This window comes from Leptinotarsa decemlineata, unplaced genomic scaffold (assembly GCF_025532065.1).
Source record: "Leptinotarsa decemlineata unplaced genomic scaffold, Ldec_3_MD MMD2_tig00000251_RagTag_RagTag, whole genome shotgun sequence".
Classification (NCBI taxonomy): domain Eukaryota; kingdom Metazoa; phylum Arthropoda; class Insecta; order Coleoptera; family Chrysomelidae; genus Leptinotarsa; species Leptinotarsa decemlineata.
The window spans coordinates 3,407,207-3,429,330 of NW_027412547.1; the positions used below are offsets into that span (position 1 = coordinate 3,407,207).

The 22,124-nt window shown below is 34.0% G+C and overlaps 1 protein-coding gene across 1 annotated transcript; it reads right to left on the reverse strand.

Annotated features, from left to right (window-relative positions):
* Nucleotides 1-294: 294 nt before the first annotated feature.
* Nucleotides 295-20,962, reverse strand: Src64B (Tyrosine-protein kinase Src64B). The gene is made up of 6 exons (XM_074173535.1): nucleotides 20,938-20,962; nucleotides 19,132-19,388; nucleotides 12,477-12,605; nucleotides 8,923-9,217; nucleotides 3,874-4,127; nucleotides 295-1,847 (listed from the first exon to the last, which is right to left on the reverse strand). Exons 3-6 carry the CDS (start codon nucleotides 12,538-12,540, stop codon nucleotides 925-927), a joined length of 1,536 nt encoding a protein of 511 aa, XP_074029636.1. The 5' UTR covers nucleotides 12,541-12,605; nucleotides 19,132-19,388; nucleotides 20,938-20,962; the 3' UTR covers nucleotides 295-924.
* Nucleotides 20,963-22,124: the final 1,162 nt, after the last annotated feature.

The window sequence follows — 22,124 nt, forward strand, 5'->3', positions numbered from 1 at the left end:
GAGAATTGAAACTTTCTATGTTTGTTACCACTTTTATTTGTAAGTAACGTTACTGCAGTTTCGTCCTATAACGACATTTTCAAACTTATATATTAAACTTTTAATGTATGAGTTTGAAAATGTCCTTATAGGACGAAACTGCTGTAACGTTAGTTACAAATAAAAGTGGTAAAAAACATAGAAAGTTTCAATTCTCTTTTCTTCATCACCTTAAAATTTTGTTTTCAGTTTTTATTATTCAAGAGTGGGCAGAGGTGAGAATCGTGACCTACTGTAAGAACAAAATATTCAACATGTTTTGAAAAATATTTACTGGTCCTCGTCCAATTCACTATCATTTTCATGATATATTGTGTAAAAAGTTACTGACATACAAAATATTTCATTATTATTATATAGTTACATTCCACAAGAGCATATTTCTAGGACTCTGTACTATTCTACCATTGTGGCAGTTAACACTATACTAATCAACCTAAGTGACAAATAATTTGTTATGTTGAAATAAAAAATATACATCAGTAAAGGTACGAGGTGTAATAATATAAGAGTATAAAATGTTTTGATATATTATTTTAAAAAGCATGAGGCTATCTATAATAATCAATATAAAAATGATTTCAATTGAAACATAGACCTAACTACAATTGTCAGTAACTTTACCATGAGTGACTAGTAAAACAAATATCACAAAAACGAATTGTTTCCACTTAACTGTCCAGATGGTTTTTTGATGGATTCTGAATTCTTGACACAAAATTTTGAAAAGCATGAGTATATAATCAACTCTAATAAAAAAAAGGGTTTAGTTAAGCGAATAAAAAAAAGTAAATGAGATCTGAAAGGATACAGTTCAGGGAAAAAGATAAGTTGTGACAAACTTACTATTTCTTAAATCTGAGTTCACTTATGTGTAAAAATTCATTAATCGGGTACTTCCCTGTAAGGAACCTCAGACGTCACATTAAAACCTTCGAAATAATGCGTTAAAAATTCAAAAGTGGGTCGTTTTTCAGGATTAGAATCCCAACAACTCAACATAGTTTGATATATTTCATCTGGTACGTGATGAGATGTGGGCTTTGGCATTCTATATCCTTTTTCAATCAAGTCTATAACTTCCCTTCCATGAAGTCCTGGGTAGGGAACTTGTCCGTATGTGAAAAGTTCCATAAGCAGTATACCATACGACCACACATCGGATTTTATAGAGAATTTTCCATAAATAATTGCTTCAGGAGCTGTCCATTTGACTGGAAACCGTGAGCCCTGTTTTGGACAGTACTCATTATCTTCAATTACCCTGGCTAATCCAAAGTCGCAAATTTTAGCTATATTATTTTCTCCGATTAAGACATTCCTGGCGGCTAGATCTCTGTGAATGAGTTGTTTAGACTCTAAGTACTCCATTCCACTTCCTACCTGGAAAGCTATGTAAACAAGTTCTTCAAACTCCAGCTGTTTTCCTTCATCATTCCTCAAAAAATCTAATAAACTGCCTTTGCTCATGTACTCTTGAACAATGTATATAGGTTCCTCTTCACTGCATACTCCAAACAAAGCTACTAATCTTTTATGGCGAAATTTTTTCATTATAGCAGCTTCTTCAAGAAATGCGGCAGTAGACATAGTACCCTCTCTCAGGGTTTTCACAGCCACTTCAATACTGTCTTTCCATTTTCCATAATGAACCTCTCCAAAGTTTCCTCTCCCGAGACGTCTTATCAAACTAATTTCCATTCTAGGAATTTCCCATTTGTCCCTGTAAGTGGATCCTAAATCCCACATTGTAGGTTGTGGTTTCTTACATGGCTTGGCAAGGACATGACACAAACCATAAGCATTCTCTGAAATAAAAATGTTTTATTTAAATTTGGTTCTCGAAAGGTAAGTATTATTCCGACAATGGAGTAAATACTTGAAAGAAATATATGGAAGAGGCGAATTTATCAGTAAAAATTCTCTGAATGCCAGTCTTATCAATGCCCTTTCTATCAAATCAATAGAACTTAAAAAATCAAGAATGTGATGAAAAAATTCCTGCTTTACCACTGTTTCGATTCCGCAAATAATTATGTTAACATGAAAAATGAGAAATTAAATGTTCTATGTTTTCACCACTTTTATTTGTAACTAATGTTACTGCAGCTTCGTCCTATAAGGACATTTTCAAACAATGAGGAATGTTCCTCAATTTGGGTTATTACAGCAAATGCAAGTTTGAACAGAATAAAGTTGAGTTTATTTCATGAGTTTTTCAAATTCACTTCGAAAAGTATTCAAATTGATGTTTTAATGTTTAAAGTGATTTGTGTCTAATTCACATATTGGCAACAGCGCCTATATCAAGTTGAAATAATTTATACATACCTAGATATTCTATTTTAAAACAGATTTATATAGAGGAAGGTAGGTTAGGTGCACAAAATGTCATATGTCACAGAATGTCTCGGAACATAAGTAAACAGAACAGCACGCCTCAGAAATATGTCATCTTTGTTTGTCTCATACAGGTAACAGATTTATTGTCCCTTATTAGCTATAACCGATGTTGCCAAATGGTGAAATAGAAACGAATCCCTTTAAATGTTGAATGCATTATTTTATTCCTATTTAAAAAAAAGGTTGAAATGATAAGTTTAAATAAAATGCGTTGTTTTAGAGCTCTTTTATGAAAACTACTTGATTTTCGTCAGGAGGAACATTCCCCATTACATTAAACTGCAGTAACATTAGGTACAAATTAAAGTGGTAAAAAAACAGAAAGTTTTATTTCACATAACGTAGTAATAGCTACATCCACCAATTTATCAAACCAAAAATAAAAATAGAAACATTGAAAAATTAAAGTGAAGGGACTCTTACAAATCCTGCGGAAATAGCAGATCATTTTAATTAATTATTCACTCAGTTCAGCAATGAACATAAAGCAGGAAATGATGACGTAGCATATAGCAAAACTACTATCAAAAGATCAAAACAATTAAACCCCCCCCCCGTACAACTTTAATAAGTGGTATTCTATTCTCTCTAGACTACTATGGGCTATAGCACCCCCTAGACTTTCATCCTAGTTACGCCAATGAACTTGACAGTTTGACAGTGCCTTTGTTGTACTTCTTGGATCTTGTCTACTTTGTTAAAAACTATTTCTACCCGTTTCTCAGAAAAAGTAGTCAATATTCTGATAGTAAGAATATTATTACCAGGTATTATAACAAACTGGCTATCCCCAGCCATAACAATTTTCTTATTATAAATAATAGAAGTAGAATAATAATGAAGCAATAACTTGATATTCAGCTCTCCAACCGAGACTACAGAAAGCACCGCAATTGTTGTTTGATTATAGACAAACTGTCATATTTGAGAACCTGATTAATACGTTTATTTGTATCTTTAAATATGATATTGATAACCTTAGTTGAAAGTAGATTCAGGTGGTTCATCTTCCTTCCATTTAGTATATTGTGTAGAAATGCTGTGAATGATATCTGATTTAGTTCCATAAAAAATGTTTGTAATGCAAACTGAGAAGAGAAAAGTGTTTTTTGTATAATTCAGTGTTCATATAAAAGTATTTGTTTTGAAAGAATTTTTCTTTCCGGTAATTCAATGTTTATGTGAAAGTAGCCGTTTCAGGAGGGTTTTTCCTTCCAGTTTGTGTCTAAAAGTTGCTTCTTTGCATGATCTACACATCTATGTATAGAGTTATTTCTTATGAAATTTATTTCTTCCCTTCTTTGGAAAATTCCCACATTTTTTGTATCAAGATAGAGTAGTAGAAAGCCAAAAACTTTCACAAAAATTAGAACCCTTTCAATTTAAACATAATATCCAACATTCTATTCAGAATTTTATAAATATACTTACTGGTATATGCAGTTACTAATTCGGCAAGCGTTTCAAAAGTCTTATTGGTTGAGATGTAATAGCCACCATTATCTAATGGTTTTATCTTGTAATGTTTGATATGAAATCCCCTATATTCTTCCCAATCCTTTACTGACAATGAGTAACCAGTGGGATTATGTTCCGAGGGACGGACTAGAAAAGTGCCCCGACTATTTTCCTCAGACATTAGTAGTTTTTCAGCTTCTTTCCTGGAGATATTTTCAAAAAACCAGCTGAAATTTAATAAGAAAATAAAATAAAAAGTTTGTTAAACCCAGTCAATGATAATTGTATTCAAACATCTTCAAATAGCATTTAAACCATTCAGGTAGAAACCAATTAACAAATTATCTGACACAATAGAGCAATAGTATTTTATTCAACGATCAAAAAATGTGTGCTAGAAAGAATGAAGTTCTTCAAGGGAGCTTCGTAAATCATTCGAAGAAATAGTGACCATTTCTCGCTTCGTAAATCATTCAAACAAGTAATGAATACAATGTTTTCTGTGAGTCAAAAATATTCTTTCATTTTTGAAAAAGTTTCCAAATGATTAATATCATTGAATTGCATAGCAAGAAACAAACTGAAAAATCATTCAAACATAATCTCTATTACTTTTATTTTATTCAACTTCAAATAGTTTGAGAATTAGATCCCAAACATAACGCGTTTATGATTCAATACCAGACAGTGCTGGTATAGAAGAGAGGCAAATCTCGAACCTTACTTCGATATCAAGGTTGGGGGCAGAGCTCCACACACGAGAACAATACTCCAAGGAAAGTCTGATCTGAGCTTTATAAAGCATCAAATTTACCAAGGAGTGTACAATTTTCTGGTTCGGAACAGAGTTCCAAGCTTTCAAGAAACAGCCTTCGCAATTCCAGCGAGATGATATAGGTGCCCATTTTAACCCCCAACTCAGTTTGATAAAGAAAACTATCAAACTCTACAACTGCTCTCATTTTGTTAAGTGATGACCTTTTGAAAAATATCAATTTCTTCACCAAATTAACAATTTCTTGTGGGGCAAACTCGTTTTCACTTTCGGACACGTGTTCTTATTCTTATTTTTCATTAGGAACAATACTTTTTGAAATGAACTGTAAGTTTAATTATTACATTTGACATGTGAGAACATGTTTTGAAGCTAGTAAATTCTTAAGGCTTACTTTCAACTGAAAATAGATGAAACATAACTGTGAAGTAACACAGAAAAACTTGTTTATTTGTGTCGTGGATTGTTTTCATGGGTGTGTTAAATTTAATTATCATATAGTAAGATAATATATTCACATTATATAGTGAATGGTAGAGGGCTCAGACGACGATTGTCTGATACTAGTATCACAAAACTTTCTGGAAATGCACTATTTCATTCTTCTTCAGAAATTTTGGATATCATATAACTGATTACAGTTCTACTTCCCAATTGAAGAATCGAGTTTCTAGCACAGTTGAAGTAGTCAACTTCCTCTAAATCTCTATTTTTACACCATTGTTCAGTGTCCTTTTACTACTCTGTTTAGTTTTGTTCTTTAGTATATCTTTATCAGACAAGGTCAAGTACAATTGGGTATTATCTATATTAGTAATGGATATAAATATAGTTTAAAAAACTAAAAAGAACTCTTTTAAAGAGCATCAAACTAATAAGTTTAAACTTTTTTTTTAATAAGCGCGCAACGGAAGGTTACAAATAAGGTAGCAGGCGCGCGTATTAATAAAAAAATACTTTTTTCAAATGAAGAAATACGTGTAAAGTGGGTTCGAATTATATCAAGGAGGTTACATACAGCGCCATCTGCCTGAGAAGAGATCAAGCAATAATGGTTACGTACAGCGCTATCTGAACGCGAATCGATCAAGCATTAATGTCGATGATAATAATAATAATAATATTTATTCATCCTTAAAGACGTTGACAAACGTATAGGTCAGCATTAAGGACATAAAAATCACATTAAACGATAAAATTGTAGATCCGTAGATAAAAATAATACAATAAAAATGTATGCAATAAAAGTCAGAATTACAAAAATTAAAACAATTGTAGATATAAAAATTGAATATGGCATGCCAAAGTCGCATGAACCCATTCAGTCGAAATGGTCCGAGAGAAATTCACCAATACTATAGTAGGCCTTAGAAAGAAGCAATGTTTTAACTGCTTTTTAAAATGCTACAGTGTTCATCTGTTTGAAATGGTCTGGTAACCGATTGAATAATTTTATTCCCATACAGGGCTTTTCATGATGAGCGTTTTAATTAGCCGTTTCTGGCAAACTATTCAACGGATCAACCTGAAAATTCCACAGTATGCATAAGTCAATATGACCCACACGCCTAAAATATTTTAGACGAAGCGGCGTTGTCGCTTCTACTATAAAGTAGCGGCTTCTTTGATTTTTCAAATGGAACACCCCGTATATAATATCATATTATGATTCATTATCACTTTGTCAACAAATTCATATACTATTTCCCTATACCTATCTATTACCATTTAGAAGATATAAATTAATTTCGATATTTTTTTTACCAAACATGAACTTTTATAAATGCTGATAATCTTGAACTCTCTTGCACTAAAACGATCAAATTTTTCATTTGCCTCATACAGGGTCTTCAAAAAATGCAAACACTTTGATCTCATGAAAAAATGAGTGGAACTCAATTTTTTCAAATGGAACACCCTGTGTATTTCAACATTTTTGAGCTCTACATCCAATTTTAGATTAACTTTGTTCAGATAATACTATTTCTATTTTCAACGGTTTTCGAGATAAACTGTTTCAAACGGAAACTGACGTGGTTTTCTTGCACGTTTTTTTTGAATTCATCACTTATTTTGGATATTCAACATTTTTTTTATACTTAGTAATATTTCTTTTTGTCTCAGATCAGTCAATTCGAAATTGGTATCGTTTTAGTGCAAGAGAGTTGAAGATTATCATTTATAAAAGTTCATATTTGGTAAAAAAAATATTGAAATTAATTTATATCTTCTAAACGGTAATAGATAGGTATAGGGAAATAGTATATGAATTTGTTGACAAAGTGATAATGAATCATGATATGATATTATATACTGGGTGTTCCATTTGAAAAATCAAAGAAGCCGCTACTTTATAGTAGAAGCGACAACGCTGCTTCGTCTGAAATATTTTAGGCGTGTAGGTCATATTGATTTATGCATACTGTTAAATTTTCAGGTTGATCCGTTAAATAGTTTGTCAGAAACGTCTAATTAACGCTCATCATGAAAAGCCCTGTATATTTGGGAGAATGTTATAATTTTATAGTTTTATGTTTAGGAATGCTCAACTCCTCTGCATATCGAGTTGGGTAGCTATGATAGAATGAGTTCTTAATACAGTCTGTTATACATTCCCGAACATATAAAAGTATTTTAAAGATGTAGATGTAGGGAAAGGTTAAAATTTGATGACTAATGAAAAATGTCTTGCATGATTCCCTCCAAGGGATGCCTAATAATTTACTAATAACTTTTTTTTGAGCAATGAAAACCCTATATTTGTCAACACTGTTTCCCCATAGGATCACATTACAACTTAGACGGCTATGGACCAGACTGTAATATACATCTAAAATGGCGCGTAAAGGCATACAATTCTTAATTCTTGAAATTGCATAATACCCTTGATTGGTTTTGTTCACATACAACTGTGATATGGTCAGACCACTTTAAACAGTTGTCTACATGAACGCCAAGGAATTTTGTACAGCTTGTGCATGCCAGTGCCATTCCATTGATTAGTAAGGCAAGAGATTGCTTTTTCAGATCGTTTTTTAAATTAAAATAGATATATTTTGTTTTGGTCAAGTTTACAATCAGATTGTTCATTTCACACCAATTTAAGAACAGTGATATTCATTCCTCTATTTTTGATTTTAATTCCTCCTGACTCTCTGCTGGTACAGCTAATATCAAGCTATATCAGCTATATATCAAGGAGGTTACATGCAGCGCCATCTGCTCGCAAATAGATCATGCAATAATGTCGATAATTCTGTCAAATACAGATCCCGATATGAAATGAAAAGAAGAGTTACAAACAAACATACATACAGGTGAAGCTAATATAAAGCGTGTATTAAAAGGTTTTACTTCTAAGGGATCTGAACGACATCTGTCAATGCCAACTGAATGGAATGGTAAGCTAACTTTCTATCCGATTTTCATCAAACCATTTTATTTCATTACATAAGTGGAGTTGCAATTGAAGGATTGTTTGTTGTCTTCTTTGTTTTCACGGAGTAATGTGAATTAGTATTGTGTGACAATCTGTTTTTCATTTTGGGCTCTCGTATCTGTTTATTGTATTGGTGAATTTCATTTAATTTACATATTCATTTGAGTTGTCTCAGTGTATTTAGGACAATATTTTGTGAAAATTTGAATTCAAGTAGTTGATCGGTGAGGTCGTGAAGTGACTGATTGGGGTTTTTTGTGTTTGAGGAGTGATGCTAACTTTTTATTCTGATTGGCGATCTTGTTGTGACTAACATATTGGGCTTTTTCATGAGATATTCGGAGAAAAGTATTGAAAATAACTGGACGAATTTTTGAGTTTGATAACTGCCCTTGAGGTTAAGTCTGACGTCGTGGATAGACTTTTGGATAAGGGCGAAGCTGGAATGGTCAGAGAAGAAGTGTTAGGATGCTTATTTCAAAAGTTATTTGACATTTTGAAAGATACATTATTAGCCAGTAACACGATCTCGGCCATGTGGATTACTTAGTCTAAGTTTGAACTAATATTATAAACAGATAAGACTTGAATATTTGTACTTTGAAGATGGATTAACTCAAAAACTGTACTGTACTGTATTTAATTTTTAAATGCGTAAATGACAAGAATCTATGCAAGGTATCAAAAATCTTCACATCATATTCATTATTTAGCGTGCACTGTCGGAGAAGGTAGATAATCTAATCAACACACAATCGTAAACATACAAATATTTTTTACGAAGTTTATGTATGAAGATATGCCTTACTCTTCACTTTCCACGCTCAATTCTGCAGCAACATAATTTCCCGGAATATATCCTCTTTCTTTGGTAATTAGATGCACAGCATTTAACCAGTCTCCGTCTGAATCATCAAGAATTTCCATTCGGTCCCCTTTTTTGAATGATATGTCCTGGCTATCCCTTGCTTCGTAGTTATACATTGCGACCATGATGCGTCTCTTTGGTGCTGACCTATTTCTATCTTCAATCACTGGTTGGCGATTTTCATGTAGAGGATTGTCAATCGTAACAGTGACATGTGGCGGACGGGGAATTATGACTGAAAGAAAAGAGTTTATAAGTTTGTAAGAAGTAAAAATTTCAAGAAGAAATCTCAAAGGACCTATTCAATCTAAAAAAAAAACAATCTAAGTCAGATGTACTTATGAAACAATAAATATTTCAAGCAAATGAGTATGACAAAAAATCATATTTCCAAACTTGGATAACAGTCAGATAATCCAGTAGCTTAGGAAATTGTAACCGAACAGTTCAACAAACAACACTATTTCCAGAAAATTATAAAAAATGAGTGAAACTTAAAAATAAGTTGAATGCTCTTTGGAATGTAATGAAATTCCCATGTTTGTCTTGAAAATATTTTGCTGATAAAACCCCTACCTTATTCAGTTACCTAAATATGATGAAAATATACAAGAAAATTACAGACCAGTAGTATGTTTTAGTTGGTTTCAGGGTTTTGCTGAAACTCAGTTGCAGTTGATACGTGAAGAAGAGTATTTCGACCCTGCCACTAAAGATGACTGCCGTAGTTGCAGTTGGAACATTTGGAGATTATAACCAAAGAAGAACAAGACAAAACCCAGAAACCAACCAAAACATTGACGCAAGCCGTGAAAGCGTACATTCCTACACCAGTAGTATTTTAGATATTCAGATGTGCACTATAACAAGGATTTTCACCCTGGTGTCGCACTATCCTATCCCTCAACTATTCTACTTTAGCATTCTCTATCATTTCTCCTCTTATATGCAGATTTCAGAGCTCTCCCCTCATTCCAGACTGCCCCTATGAACAAACCTATTGAATATTTGATGATTGCCAGACCAATGATCATTTACAGAGCATTTGCTTGGTGGCATAAAGCTCCACAGCAAATGGCTCAGGTAAAGCTCTCTGATGTACATTCTGGGAATGATTTCAGGATTAATGCCTCCAACTGTCAACTTCGAAATACCTTATACAGTCCCGTTACTGAGTAAAGAAGGTCGGATCCTCCTGGAGGAAGAAATTGAGAGCGAATTGATTTAAAATTACCTCAAGATTCAAGCGGCAACAACGATATTGATTTGTGTATGGAGAGATTGGCAGAAACCAGTCAATGAAAAGACACTAAAAATTGTTTCAAATCTAGGTTTTTGGCCATACTGGCCTGGAAGGCACTGCAAACGGTTTCATTTGACCAGAACCTATCATTGGCATTGCTTTAGGCTTTGCTAAACGAACACTGAACATTTTCAGGCTTCTGGCAAAATCTACTAGGAATGATCCATTCCAAGGCAAATACCTTGGAAGTCTGCGGACCAAATAAAGTTTTTAGACTTACCATCTGACCTGAATGAGATGTAGGTGAGTGAGTAGAATGTTTGCATGTAAGAAACCATCAGTGATCATAAGATGGTTGAGTTGCAGATGATGGGACTCCCCAAGGTGAGGAAAGTGAAGGTGATGAATATACATGGGGTTCAAAAGGCAGAAATCAAATAGTATATGTCTAACTACTGCCTAGAATTGTTGAGGGATATAGGACTTTGAACAGAAGGCACAGAGCTTCAAGAAAATATGGGGAAGGTATGCAAGATAGCCGTATTTAGAAGTGAGAGGGTGATTGACACCAAGAGATAATGGTGGAACCTGGAGCACAAGGGTGAGAAGGATGCGAAAAGGAATGGTATCAGTTTTGAAAGATCAGATTTGATCTTCCTCTTGAAGATGATCACTTGGTAAAACTTGGTAAAAAGAATCAAAATTTGGCCATTATAATCAATTTAAAAACAAATATGTGAGTGAATCGAATATAAACGAGGCTTTTCAACCTTCAGGTCGAAACAATAGCGGAGGGAGGACGTCCCCCTAGGTTTGTTGTTGGGTAGGTTTGTCAGGAGTAGGGAAAGCACGTGGGCTCGCCTTCTCGACCGTCTCAGTGTCCACCACGACAATGTGACATCCGTCAATTGCACAACGTGTTGTAATTAAGTTTCTCGCCGCACAAGGCGTAAAACCGGCCGAAATCTTGAAGAGATTGACTACCCAGTTCGGGGAAGAGACACTGTCGCGACCCAGAGTGTTTGCATGGCATAAACAGTTCGTGGAGGGTCGTGATTGTGTTGAAAATGAGAGCCATGACCGCAGACCTCGCACCAGCATTACAGCGAACAACATCAGCAATGTTCGACGGCTTATTGAAGATGACAGACGTCGTACCACTTCTGAAATTGCAAGTGAGGTCGGGATAAGTTATGGGAGCACTTACTCCATACTCACAGAGGAGCCAGGGTACCGTAAGGTGTGCATCAGGTGGGTTCCTCGCCTTCTCACAGCTGACCAGAAATTGCAACGTCTTCAGGTGTGTGGGCGTCTTCTTGCACGATTTCGGGAACAAGAAGACCAATTTCTCACTCACATTATCACCTATTATGAAACATAGGCGCACCACAACACCCCAAAGTCTAAACAAGCGAGTATGGAGTGGAGAAAACAAGGAGAACCTGGACCAGTTAAGGCCAAGTCACGTTTGTCGGCTGGAAAGGTTTTGGCTACCGTCTTTTTTAACCAGGGTGGATTGCTGTATCTCGTTTTTTTTGCTCGAGCGCAGGACAATTAATGCGGCCTACTACTGCGACATTTTGTGTGCGGCGACTTGTATATCGCCGCAAAAGACGAGACCTATCGATCAGGGAAGTGGTTCTTCTCCATGACAATGCTCGCCACCATACAGCAGCCTTGACTAAGGAAAATTGGAGCAACTGGGGTGGTAAACATTGGAACATCCTCCTTATAGTCCAGACCTGTCACCCTGTGACTTTCATGTGTTTGTCCTTATCAAGGAAGCTTTGGGAGGCCAAAGATTCGATAGTGATGCTGAGGTTGAAGCCTACATGCGCAATTGGCTGCAGACACGACCTGCATCTTTCTACGTGGAAGGAATTGGAAAGCTGCCTATCCGCTGGGAAAAATGTGTTTCCAAATCAGGAGATTATGTAAAAAAATAAACTATATTTTTTTTTGCGTTTAAAATAAAAATGAATTACAAAAAAAAGTCTCGTTTATATTTGAATTACTTAGTAACATTGAGTGCATCGATAAAATATTTGGTTCCGTAAAGATAGAGAAAATCACTTTAATGAAAATATCATTTCAAAATATCGTTTCTTTTTCTCTTCTTTCTTATACAACTCTTATATAACTCTGGCTATACAGTTTAATGAAATGTTATTTTGGAATTGGTTAACTTGGCAACAGAATCTCTTACTATCTTTCGAACTGTATTCATTATAAATATGTAAACAATTCTCACCATCTACTTCAGGTTTTCGAAGTGGAGGTGGTTCACTGCCGCGGCAGCAGCATTTGTTACCCATGGCGAAAATTAGTGATAGTATCACTAGAAACGGTTTCTTGTTGTCTTATTTCTTAACGTGGTCATCTGAAACAAAAGTTGCAATTAGGTAATGTGATAAAAGGTTTGAATTCTCTTAATGTGAACTTGAATGTACAACATCCATTGTCCCAAAACGAAATAAATATAAATTTTTGTCACAAAAAATGTACTGAAGAAAAGAGAATTGAAACTTTCTATGTTTTTTACCACTTTTTACTTAAAGGTTTGAACTTTAAGTATGAAAATGTCCTAATAGAACGAAACTGCAGTAATTTTAGTTACAAATAAAAGTGGTAAAAAACATAGAAAGTTCCAATTCTCTTTTCTTCATTATGATTTCCTACCACGTAGTAACGACTTCTACAGTATGTGAAAAATAATAAAACAGTCATATGAAAACAACTGCAATCATCACCTGGAAATTTTCAATGTTACATTTTCTAGAATAGTCTATTTTGTAAAAAAAATACTCGTTTCTCGAACATGCTGTATTTCAGTATTATTTTCTCTAGGAGTATCCATGAATAAATCAACAAAGAAATTCAACAGAATATCGACGATATGTTTATATTGTCACAATTGGTCGATTTCGTTGATTGGCAATAAAAAAACGTTATAAAAAATAAACCATTGAACAAAATTATTTTCTTCCATATCTAGCCAGGCCAGTAACAAAAACTACTTATTTTAAACGAGACAGAGACTTTCTACATCGTTTAAGGAAAAAATTGAGTGTTTTTCAACTCTAGCACTTTCCTGTGGGGTCTCTCAGAATCTAGCATTTAGCATATTGAACTGGAGAATATCTTTGGAATTGAACATAACCTGAGGCGCGTCACTGGCTTGCATTTTTAGGGTACTTTGTCCCTTTGTAACACAGACCCTTATTTGCTTGAGCACGGTGCTGATCTCTCACCGGTCATGTTTCAATCTCTGTGCAATAATAATAATAATATCTTTATTCGCCTTGAGAAACACAAGGTTTATAGACATGTCAAAACAAATGGCGCAATTAAAATCAGGCTATATACATCTTAGGATTCCACAATCAATGGTGGTCATGAATTGAAAAATAAAAAATACGAAGACATACTCATTAAAACAAATTAACATACTCATTGACACAAATTACATTACGTGATGGAATTTGAGAATTAGACGGTAATCATAAGGTTGAAAAAATTATATCAATATCAACAAGAATATCAAGATCGTTAAGAAGTTCAGTACAAACATTTGTTTTAAGTTACAATACACATACATATTAGCCAACTGTATACTACACTACAGCTACAAAATGGCGGATTACATATTAACTTGTATTACTCAATGAATCAATCAATCAAACATTTATTGAATCATAAAATCATAAAATAGTGGCTGATTCAACAGGTCAAACAAACATAAAAAAGTCAATATAAAACAATCAATAAAAAGAAGTTAATAAGCTACAATCAAATTAGGATTCAAGGAGAAACTCATCCACAGAGTAGTATGCTTTTTGCAATAGAAAGGATCAGTCAGGTAAGATCCAACCCAATTCAATGCAGAGCCATGTATACCATAAAACTGCAATTTGTGTAACAGTATGTCATAGTTAACGAGGTCAAAGGCTCAGCTCAAATCAAAAAATAATCCTAAAGTCTGCTGTTTTGTTCTCCAAGATTTCCAGCGCATGTTTAATGAGTTGATCAATTGCACCAATTGTAGATTTATTTCTTCTATAAGCATTCTGACTAGAAGAAAATAATCTGAATGATTCAAAGTAATCATATAAACTTTGATACAAACAGTATTCAATAATCTTAGAAAACTGACTAAGTAGCGATATAGGCCTGTAAGATGCACAGTCAGATGGAGAGCCCTTATTTTTGTATATTGGCAAAACCTTTGACATTTTCAGTATATCAGGAACTTCCCCTCAATGAAAGTGGAGTTAACTATATGAGTCAAAGGCTCAGAAATCACATTGGCAACCTTTTTAATAACATGACCTGGAATTTCATCAATACTGGACGATTTTTTCTTACTAACTTTTTTGATAACTTGTTCCATTTCCATTTTAGTTGCTGGATATAAATAAATAAATACTTTGATGGGCAGATGACAAATAATTGATATTTTTAGTGTCAGGTTTGTATATGTTACTACTGACAGTTGAGAAATAGTCACTGAAAAGGTTGCATATCGCAAAATTATCAGAAAGAATGTCACCACCTTTTCAGCACTTTGTAGACAAGGTATGGCATTTCCAGTACTGAGGCACTAAATGAACTAAACAGAATGAGAAGAATTGAGTTAGAAAATTAGAAACTAAAACCTTGAAAATAAAATAATTGTTAAACGGTTTTATTGAAAAAAAAGATAATAATGATGCAGATAATTCGGAAGGTCCTCTAGGTAGCAGTCGTCACACCCCATCAAACATCTACATCTACAGTATTGATCAGATACGAAAATAAGAAAATCGTTGGGAATAGTATTTCCATATTTACGCTACGCCCAAAGATTTTATTATTTTTTCACCTGATCAATACCGTATATTGCTGAGGAGAATGGTGTGATGACTGCTGCCTAGGACCTTACGAATTATTTTTTAGTACATTATCTACACCATTATTTTTTTTTTCAAACCGTTGAACATACTTTTATTTACTTATTTTATTACCAGCGGGTGTTCATTCTTTGGTGTTTAAAGAATTTATTCGTACATTATAAAATTACAGAGCACTAATATCGACAAATACATAATTTATACTAAGGAATAACACGACACGAAAAAATGCTAAGCAAGTCTCGACTCGTGAAATATGCAACACAACATGTCGCGAAGCCCTAGGATGCATTTAAGCTTTGTGGGCCACACGACATATAACAAGTACTTCAAAAAATAAATGAAAGTGAACAAAAAACAATGATAGATTTTCGAAAGGGTTGGCTGTAAATATTGTGCCGATGATAAAATGAATTGAATTAGTTAATAACATCAGCTAGGGCTGTGGGACCGAAAAATCAGATTCTATTGTGTCGCTTAGCGTGTTTTTGTTAATAACAACTGCAATTTTGGTGAATTAGCGCAGTGGCAATGCACCCAACTCACGAGCTTCCGGTCGTGAGTTCGATCCCAACCTCGATCAGATATTTTTCTCGAGAGATCTTATCTAGTTGAAGTTGGGATGATTCTGCAAAGTTACATGGCTGACGGACTGCCAATAGCCATGATGCTCCCTAGGTGGCTCGGAGAGTTAATAACACTGACTACCCAGGACACGAGGCTAATGACCAAATGTAGTCAATGCCGATGACACCCAAGAAAAAAAACATCTGCCTTTTTTGTGTGGTGTCAAATCATTGAAATACATTCTGAATTCAAAGAGCTGTCGCTCACATTTCAAGGAGTTTTATGTTTGTTGAACACGAAATTCAACTTGTTAATTAAAGATTTTACGTGAACTCCTATCCGTTAGGATTAATTTCCTATGAATGATGTTATGTATTTGCGGATACAGAACAAATACTTTTAGATCAAACTCTATTACAAAGAATTATCTGACATTACAACTTCATTCTTATTTGACAGTAAACCGACAGTTCTCCAAACCCGTATTCTAATGTTTTCTAAATAGTGAAGGTTTGGTACTTTTCAGCTTACCTTACATGATTATAATATATAACAAATGATTGCTTATATTAAATAATTTTAACAATATTCGTTTATTTCGTCCTGTCCGTGGGTCTACAATCTTTATAATTGTGTACAGGTATTTAAAAGACTTTATTTTGACATTTTAAACTCAATATATAATTGTCAACTTTTAAACTGACCAATCAAAATATGAAAAAAATTGTATTTATATTTTGCCATTTTCCGGTGAGAGTGTTCTAAATAACGAAGTATCTTTTAGCAAACTGGCGTGTCCCTTAGATTTTCAAGCCACAGGATACGCTAAACAAAATTTTTAGGTTCACATTTCATTTTTGGTCATTATTCATTTGATTTTTGGTCATAATGAATGAAGCACGAATAAATTTGCAGAGATAATTCTCTTCCTGGAGATACCACATAGATAAATTAAATTTAACCGCTCTTTATCTCTACGCTCGTTATATCTCTACGGAAGTATAATTCTCAACATATTTCAAAATTCCCCATATTTTACATATTTCTTCTGAAGAATATTGTAACGAATTGTAGATGTTTTTCAAATAATAATCAGTACTGTAGCAATATTCCTCATTCAGGATGAGGAACTTTGGTATCTTTATATTTAAGAATATAAGTCCGTTAGAAATCATTCAGGATTCTTTTATACAGATTCAGTATAAGTAATAAAATAATTATTAATTTTCCAAATTTTGAGATAAATATGTAGAACTGTCTTTTCGGAAAACAAAATTTTTACCATCTTCAAAAGAAGGTATCAATTGTATAAATTGAAAGGGTATATTTGTACGTTATGTTAAATCATTGAAACTGTAATATTTTCACACAAAATAATTTATTAGGTCTTCCAAACAAATACACATAAATTTCATTAGTGTATGTATTTATGTACTAAATGGGCCAAGTTGGACACTTTTAAAGGGAAACTAGACAATCAGTGGTTCCATCAGTACCACACACGAAACACTTATCATTTCGTATCATTCACTTTTTCACTGTCATCTTTCATATGGGATACTCCTTTGGGGTAGATCTAGTTACGCGATCAGAGCTTTTCGCATGGAGAAAAAAGCCATGATAATTATAGCTGGAGCTCCATTCGACACACACTGCCAACCACTTTTTAGAAAATTCAGAATAATACATTTGCCCTGTATGTTGATTTTCTACTCGCTGTTAGAAATACATAAAAACAAAATACTACTCTCTAAACACTCATATAATCATAATTATGAAACTAGAAATGTGGAACAACTCAGACAGCCAAGGTTTAGACTTGAAATGTCATTACGAAATTCCCTGGACATTAAATTATTTAACAAACTCCCATATAATGTGACTGAATTGAATTTCAATTCGTTCAAAAGGAAAATCAAAGAATACCTTATACGAAATTGTTTTTATTCTGTACATGATTTCATGCAAAGTACATATTCAGACTAAATAGCCTTACTTTTTCATATTACTTTATTTGAGAATCTCTTTCTTTTTTATAATTCGATTCTTTATTTGTTAACTATTTTGTGAATCATTTTCAAAATTTATATTTAATTATGCTTTTATATTGTTCTCTCTATTTGCACACTAATTTGTACCAATTGTCTATGACTTGTCACAAATGTATATTCATAACGTGATTAAATAAAAATCAATCTATCTATCTATCATTCAGGGGCCATGGAGATCCTTCTAAATCTACCTCCTTTCCACATTTTTCTGGAGAGAGAGACTAGATGGACTGCATATAGACTTGTGCACATTGCCAATTGCACAAATCAATTTAATGCAGATTACAACAGACTGCTGGTGTTTTCAGTTGCAGACACAGGACAGAGATATCAACCTACTTAGGAACCTATGCGACTGTATTTCAAGCGGAAATTTACGCTACTGAATTGTGTGCGGAGAGATTGGAATAATCCAACCTCATATACAAGTCAATAAAACTCACCATACTCACCATACACTCAATCAGCTTCATTGAGAAGCTGAGTTTATTTGGTCGAGTGTGAATAGGTGTGAGCCCTCTTGTAATTCAATGTTTATATAAAAGTAGTTGTTCCAGGAGGGCTTTTTCTTCCAGTTTATGTCTGTAAGTTACTTCTTTGCATGATCTACACATCTTTGTATAGAGTTGCGTTTTTTTTTAATTCTCAATATATTTGTCTCCCACAATATAAAAATTTTTCCGAAACACTATTTTAGCCTCTACCACGTGTGCACAGGTATCATCCAAATATTTAATTCAAACGAGGGGCAACAGCAAACTTTATTCACATTTTATGTAGACTTGATGTTATTTGTGGCTGCCTTACTTGTATCCTAAGGCTCCAAAGCAATATCTCATCTATTCTAGCAACTTGTGTTTCCAATCATGCTCAACGCATGTGTCAAGTAGTTATACCAGGGTCTTCGCAAATTCAATTTGAGAAATTGTCCATTCTATCTGATAAAGAATCAATGGAGTAATGGGTGTGTGTATATATAGAACTAGCTGTTTCTTCAACATTTGGATAAATTCAGTTCTCCCCATTTGAGAAAAAAAAGTAGTTATAGGCAGTGTAAGGCGTGGTGACTTTCCATATTACTAACAATTTGACCAGCAAAAATCAAAGGCTAATTATATCAAATTAATTCCTACTCTCTGAAAATATAAAATATTTGAGAGCATCCTTTTTTATCCAATATTGATGTAGTTCAATGGTTAGGTTATACTACCCTGAAAAGTTTCATTAGCTACATTAGTTAAATAGTCTCATCGTACCTGAGAAGACTTTCCAGGGTGTGAATCTTTTGATCTTTACAATAAAATCTTAATTTACTTTTTTATACAGGAGATCAAATGTTGGAAAAGTAAAAATAAATTTTTATTGTATACAAATAATCTAGAAATGAATAAATACAAACCTTCAAAACACGAAAAAACTTCATCAGTTCCTCCTGAAGATATTATTCATAATTTACCTCCCCGGATTGGTCTTTTAAAATGAAAAATGGAAAACTCAACACTCATCACATACAACACATTGTCTAATATATCTCCGTAAACGATTTTTATTTCAATTTCCTGTATTTCCATGGACAGATTTCTGCTATCACATTACCATCCCATTTACCCCACCAACATATTCGACTACAAATACTGTAAATTGCATTTATAATTCCTATTAGGTTTGTTCTAGCAGCGATTTCAAACGATACGGAATCGTACGAAGCATGCGCATACGAATATAGGCGTTCTAGCAAAGCAAATCCAGGATTCGAACTAATAGTCGCATGTTCTAGCGAGTACGAAATCCAGTTTGCAAACCGTATGAGAACTGTCGAAGTAGCCCAGAGGAATTCGTAAGGATTTTCCGTTTGTGACATGCGCAAATATTCGGAGTGATCGAGTGATCCGATATCACGTTTGTTATGATTTTGGAATATGGATTTGTTGGTTATGTTATGTACTGAAGAAATGACAAACCAAAATAGAAATATTTAGTGGCCTGATATTTGGTTTAAAAATCTTGTTTTTTATAGAACGGTAATCCTCAAAACTGTCAATTTTTTCATATTTGCGTTTGGAAATTCAGGTGAGTAAAATGATTTTATGCTTTTGAATGAAAATCAAACAAGCATTTGGTGATTTTCAACTAAGCATCAACTATTCAACTCCATTATTGCAGGTAGGATTAGCCGAAATGTCATCAGAGTCATCAAGCTCTGAATCAAATTGGGGAAATAATTCTGAATCATCCTATGATGAGGAACTTGTCGAAATGCTGTTAAATCACCATGAGGAAGAGGAAGAAGATAATCACATCAATAGAGATGCTGCAGACCACAGAAATTTTGTAGCTTGACAAGTTTTAAGATAGCAATAAAATTGTAATATTTCTGTTTGTTGATGTTCATTTCATTGTTTGGCATAGGTTAAATAAACATCCATTCAGGTAAAATAAGAATGATTTTTAAAACAGTATAAAAATATAATTTGCTCAAGGGTGGGTACTTTACGACCGGATTAAGAATCCATTAAAATAATCGGTGATGAGAATGACACCACGTCCTGTTATTTGCTAGAGAGACAGCACAGCCCCAGCACTGATTAAATTTGAATATTCTTCAACATTGAAGTATATGAAACACAGTGGATAGTTTATTTGCTATTTATAAAAAAAACAAAGTATTTGCTACTATATAATAAACAAACATGAAACTTTATTTATAAACTAATAACTTCTATCTATATAATATCACATAACAGGAACCCTATGTATGACATAAGATATCAAACTAAATCCCTCATACTAACATTGAATTCAGAATATTTATCAACATCTGAATTCTTATTTTTGCTCATTTGTCTGAGCAAATTATTTCTTGTTTCTAATAATTCCTTTCTCTTCTTTCTTATTCATAACTTTTCTTTTTCCAATTTTAACATTTCTTCTATTTTGAATTTTTCCATTTCGACCAAGCCGATGAGTATTCAAACCATTCATTTTTATCGGTTTTCACCTTCACTTTTCGCTGCACAAAATATAAATTTCAAATTTCCAACTAATAAGTCAGTTAAAATGACAATTGACATTTATCAACACAAATAAGCGTTCTAGCAGGACATGAATCCCAAACTATTTGCAACCAGTCTCACGGCATACATGCGCAGTTGGCCAGTCCATAACACCAGCTTCAAACCATCCGAAATTTCTTGCTAGAACAAACCTATTAATCTCTCTATCTGTCAACTGAAATGTGACAAAACCTAGGGTTACTCTATGGAAAGATATACAAATAGAACAAAGGGGTTCCTGTGGCGAGGGAATTTCGTGACGTCATTGGAGGGAAATTAATAGGAATATCCGATCAGTATGACCAGTATGACGAAAGTTCATAATGATTCCATCAAAGATGCTCAGAATACCTGGTGTTTCAACCGATTCGCTTTTGGTTTGTCGAAAACTCTCGACGAAAAATGTGATCAGACGTATTCTGTTCAGATCTTTGATTTATGGATTATAATGTAAAAAACTATTTCACTTAATATCAATGTATTCCCAAATGTAAACAAAAGCCATATCAATGTATTCCCAAATGTAAACAAAAGCCATTAACATAGAGAGAGAGAGAGAACAACATTGACAAAACGATGGCTCGCATTCTATTCGTCACCGTTACATGACTTCAAAATTTAATTTTATGACTCTTCAGCCAATCATAAAACTTGGTTAGGTTAGGTATATAGGGCTATACTAAGGGCGGTGAAGGGCGGTAAGGATCTCTAAAAACTTTCATACCGCCACCAAATAATCAGTCTTGACCCCTTCGTCCTTTTGACAAGCATCAGTCCTAAGGGTAAGGGAGCTGGGCTCCAACCTGTTTGAAATGAAGATGACGTTCCACCACCATATAGAACGTTAGTTAAGGAAGCTATAGATTATGCTGTAGACGACCCCTCCCGATAAAGAAGGCCCCGACACTCTGTCGAATGAGGCCCCTATGTCCTTCGTCAAAAGATGAACAATCTTTTCATCCATCCCACCCCAGCCAGGTAGGGGTACACCGTAAAGGGCGGCACTGATATTCTGAGAACATTCATGTCGCCATCTTACCATCAGTCATGAGTCATGACCCATTTGTCCCTCTGACAAACATCAGATGAAAGGGTAAGGGAGCCAGGCTCCAACCTGTTTGAATTCACGACGACCAACAAAACACCATATAGAAGTAAACACTTCTATACGGTGGTACTAATAACAGAAGAAAATTACAAATAAAGACGCAACAGCACAATGATATTGTCGAGGTGCTGACGACCGCCAGATAAATAAATTTTGTTGTTGCTTTCCCTGTCCTTCATTGGTTTCATTTCCATGTCTTATTCCGGAGGAACTTCAGACACAAATGACCAC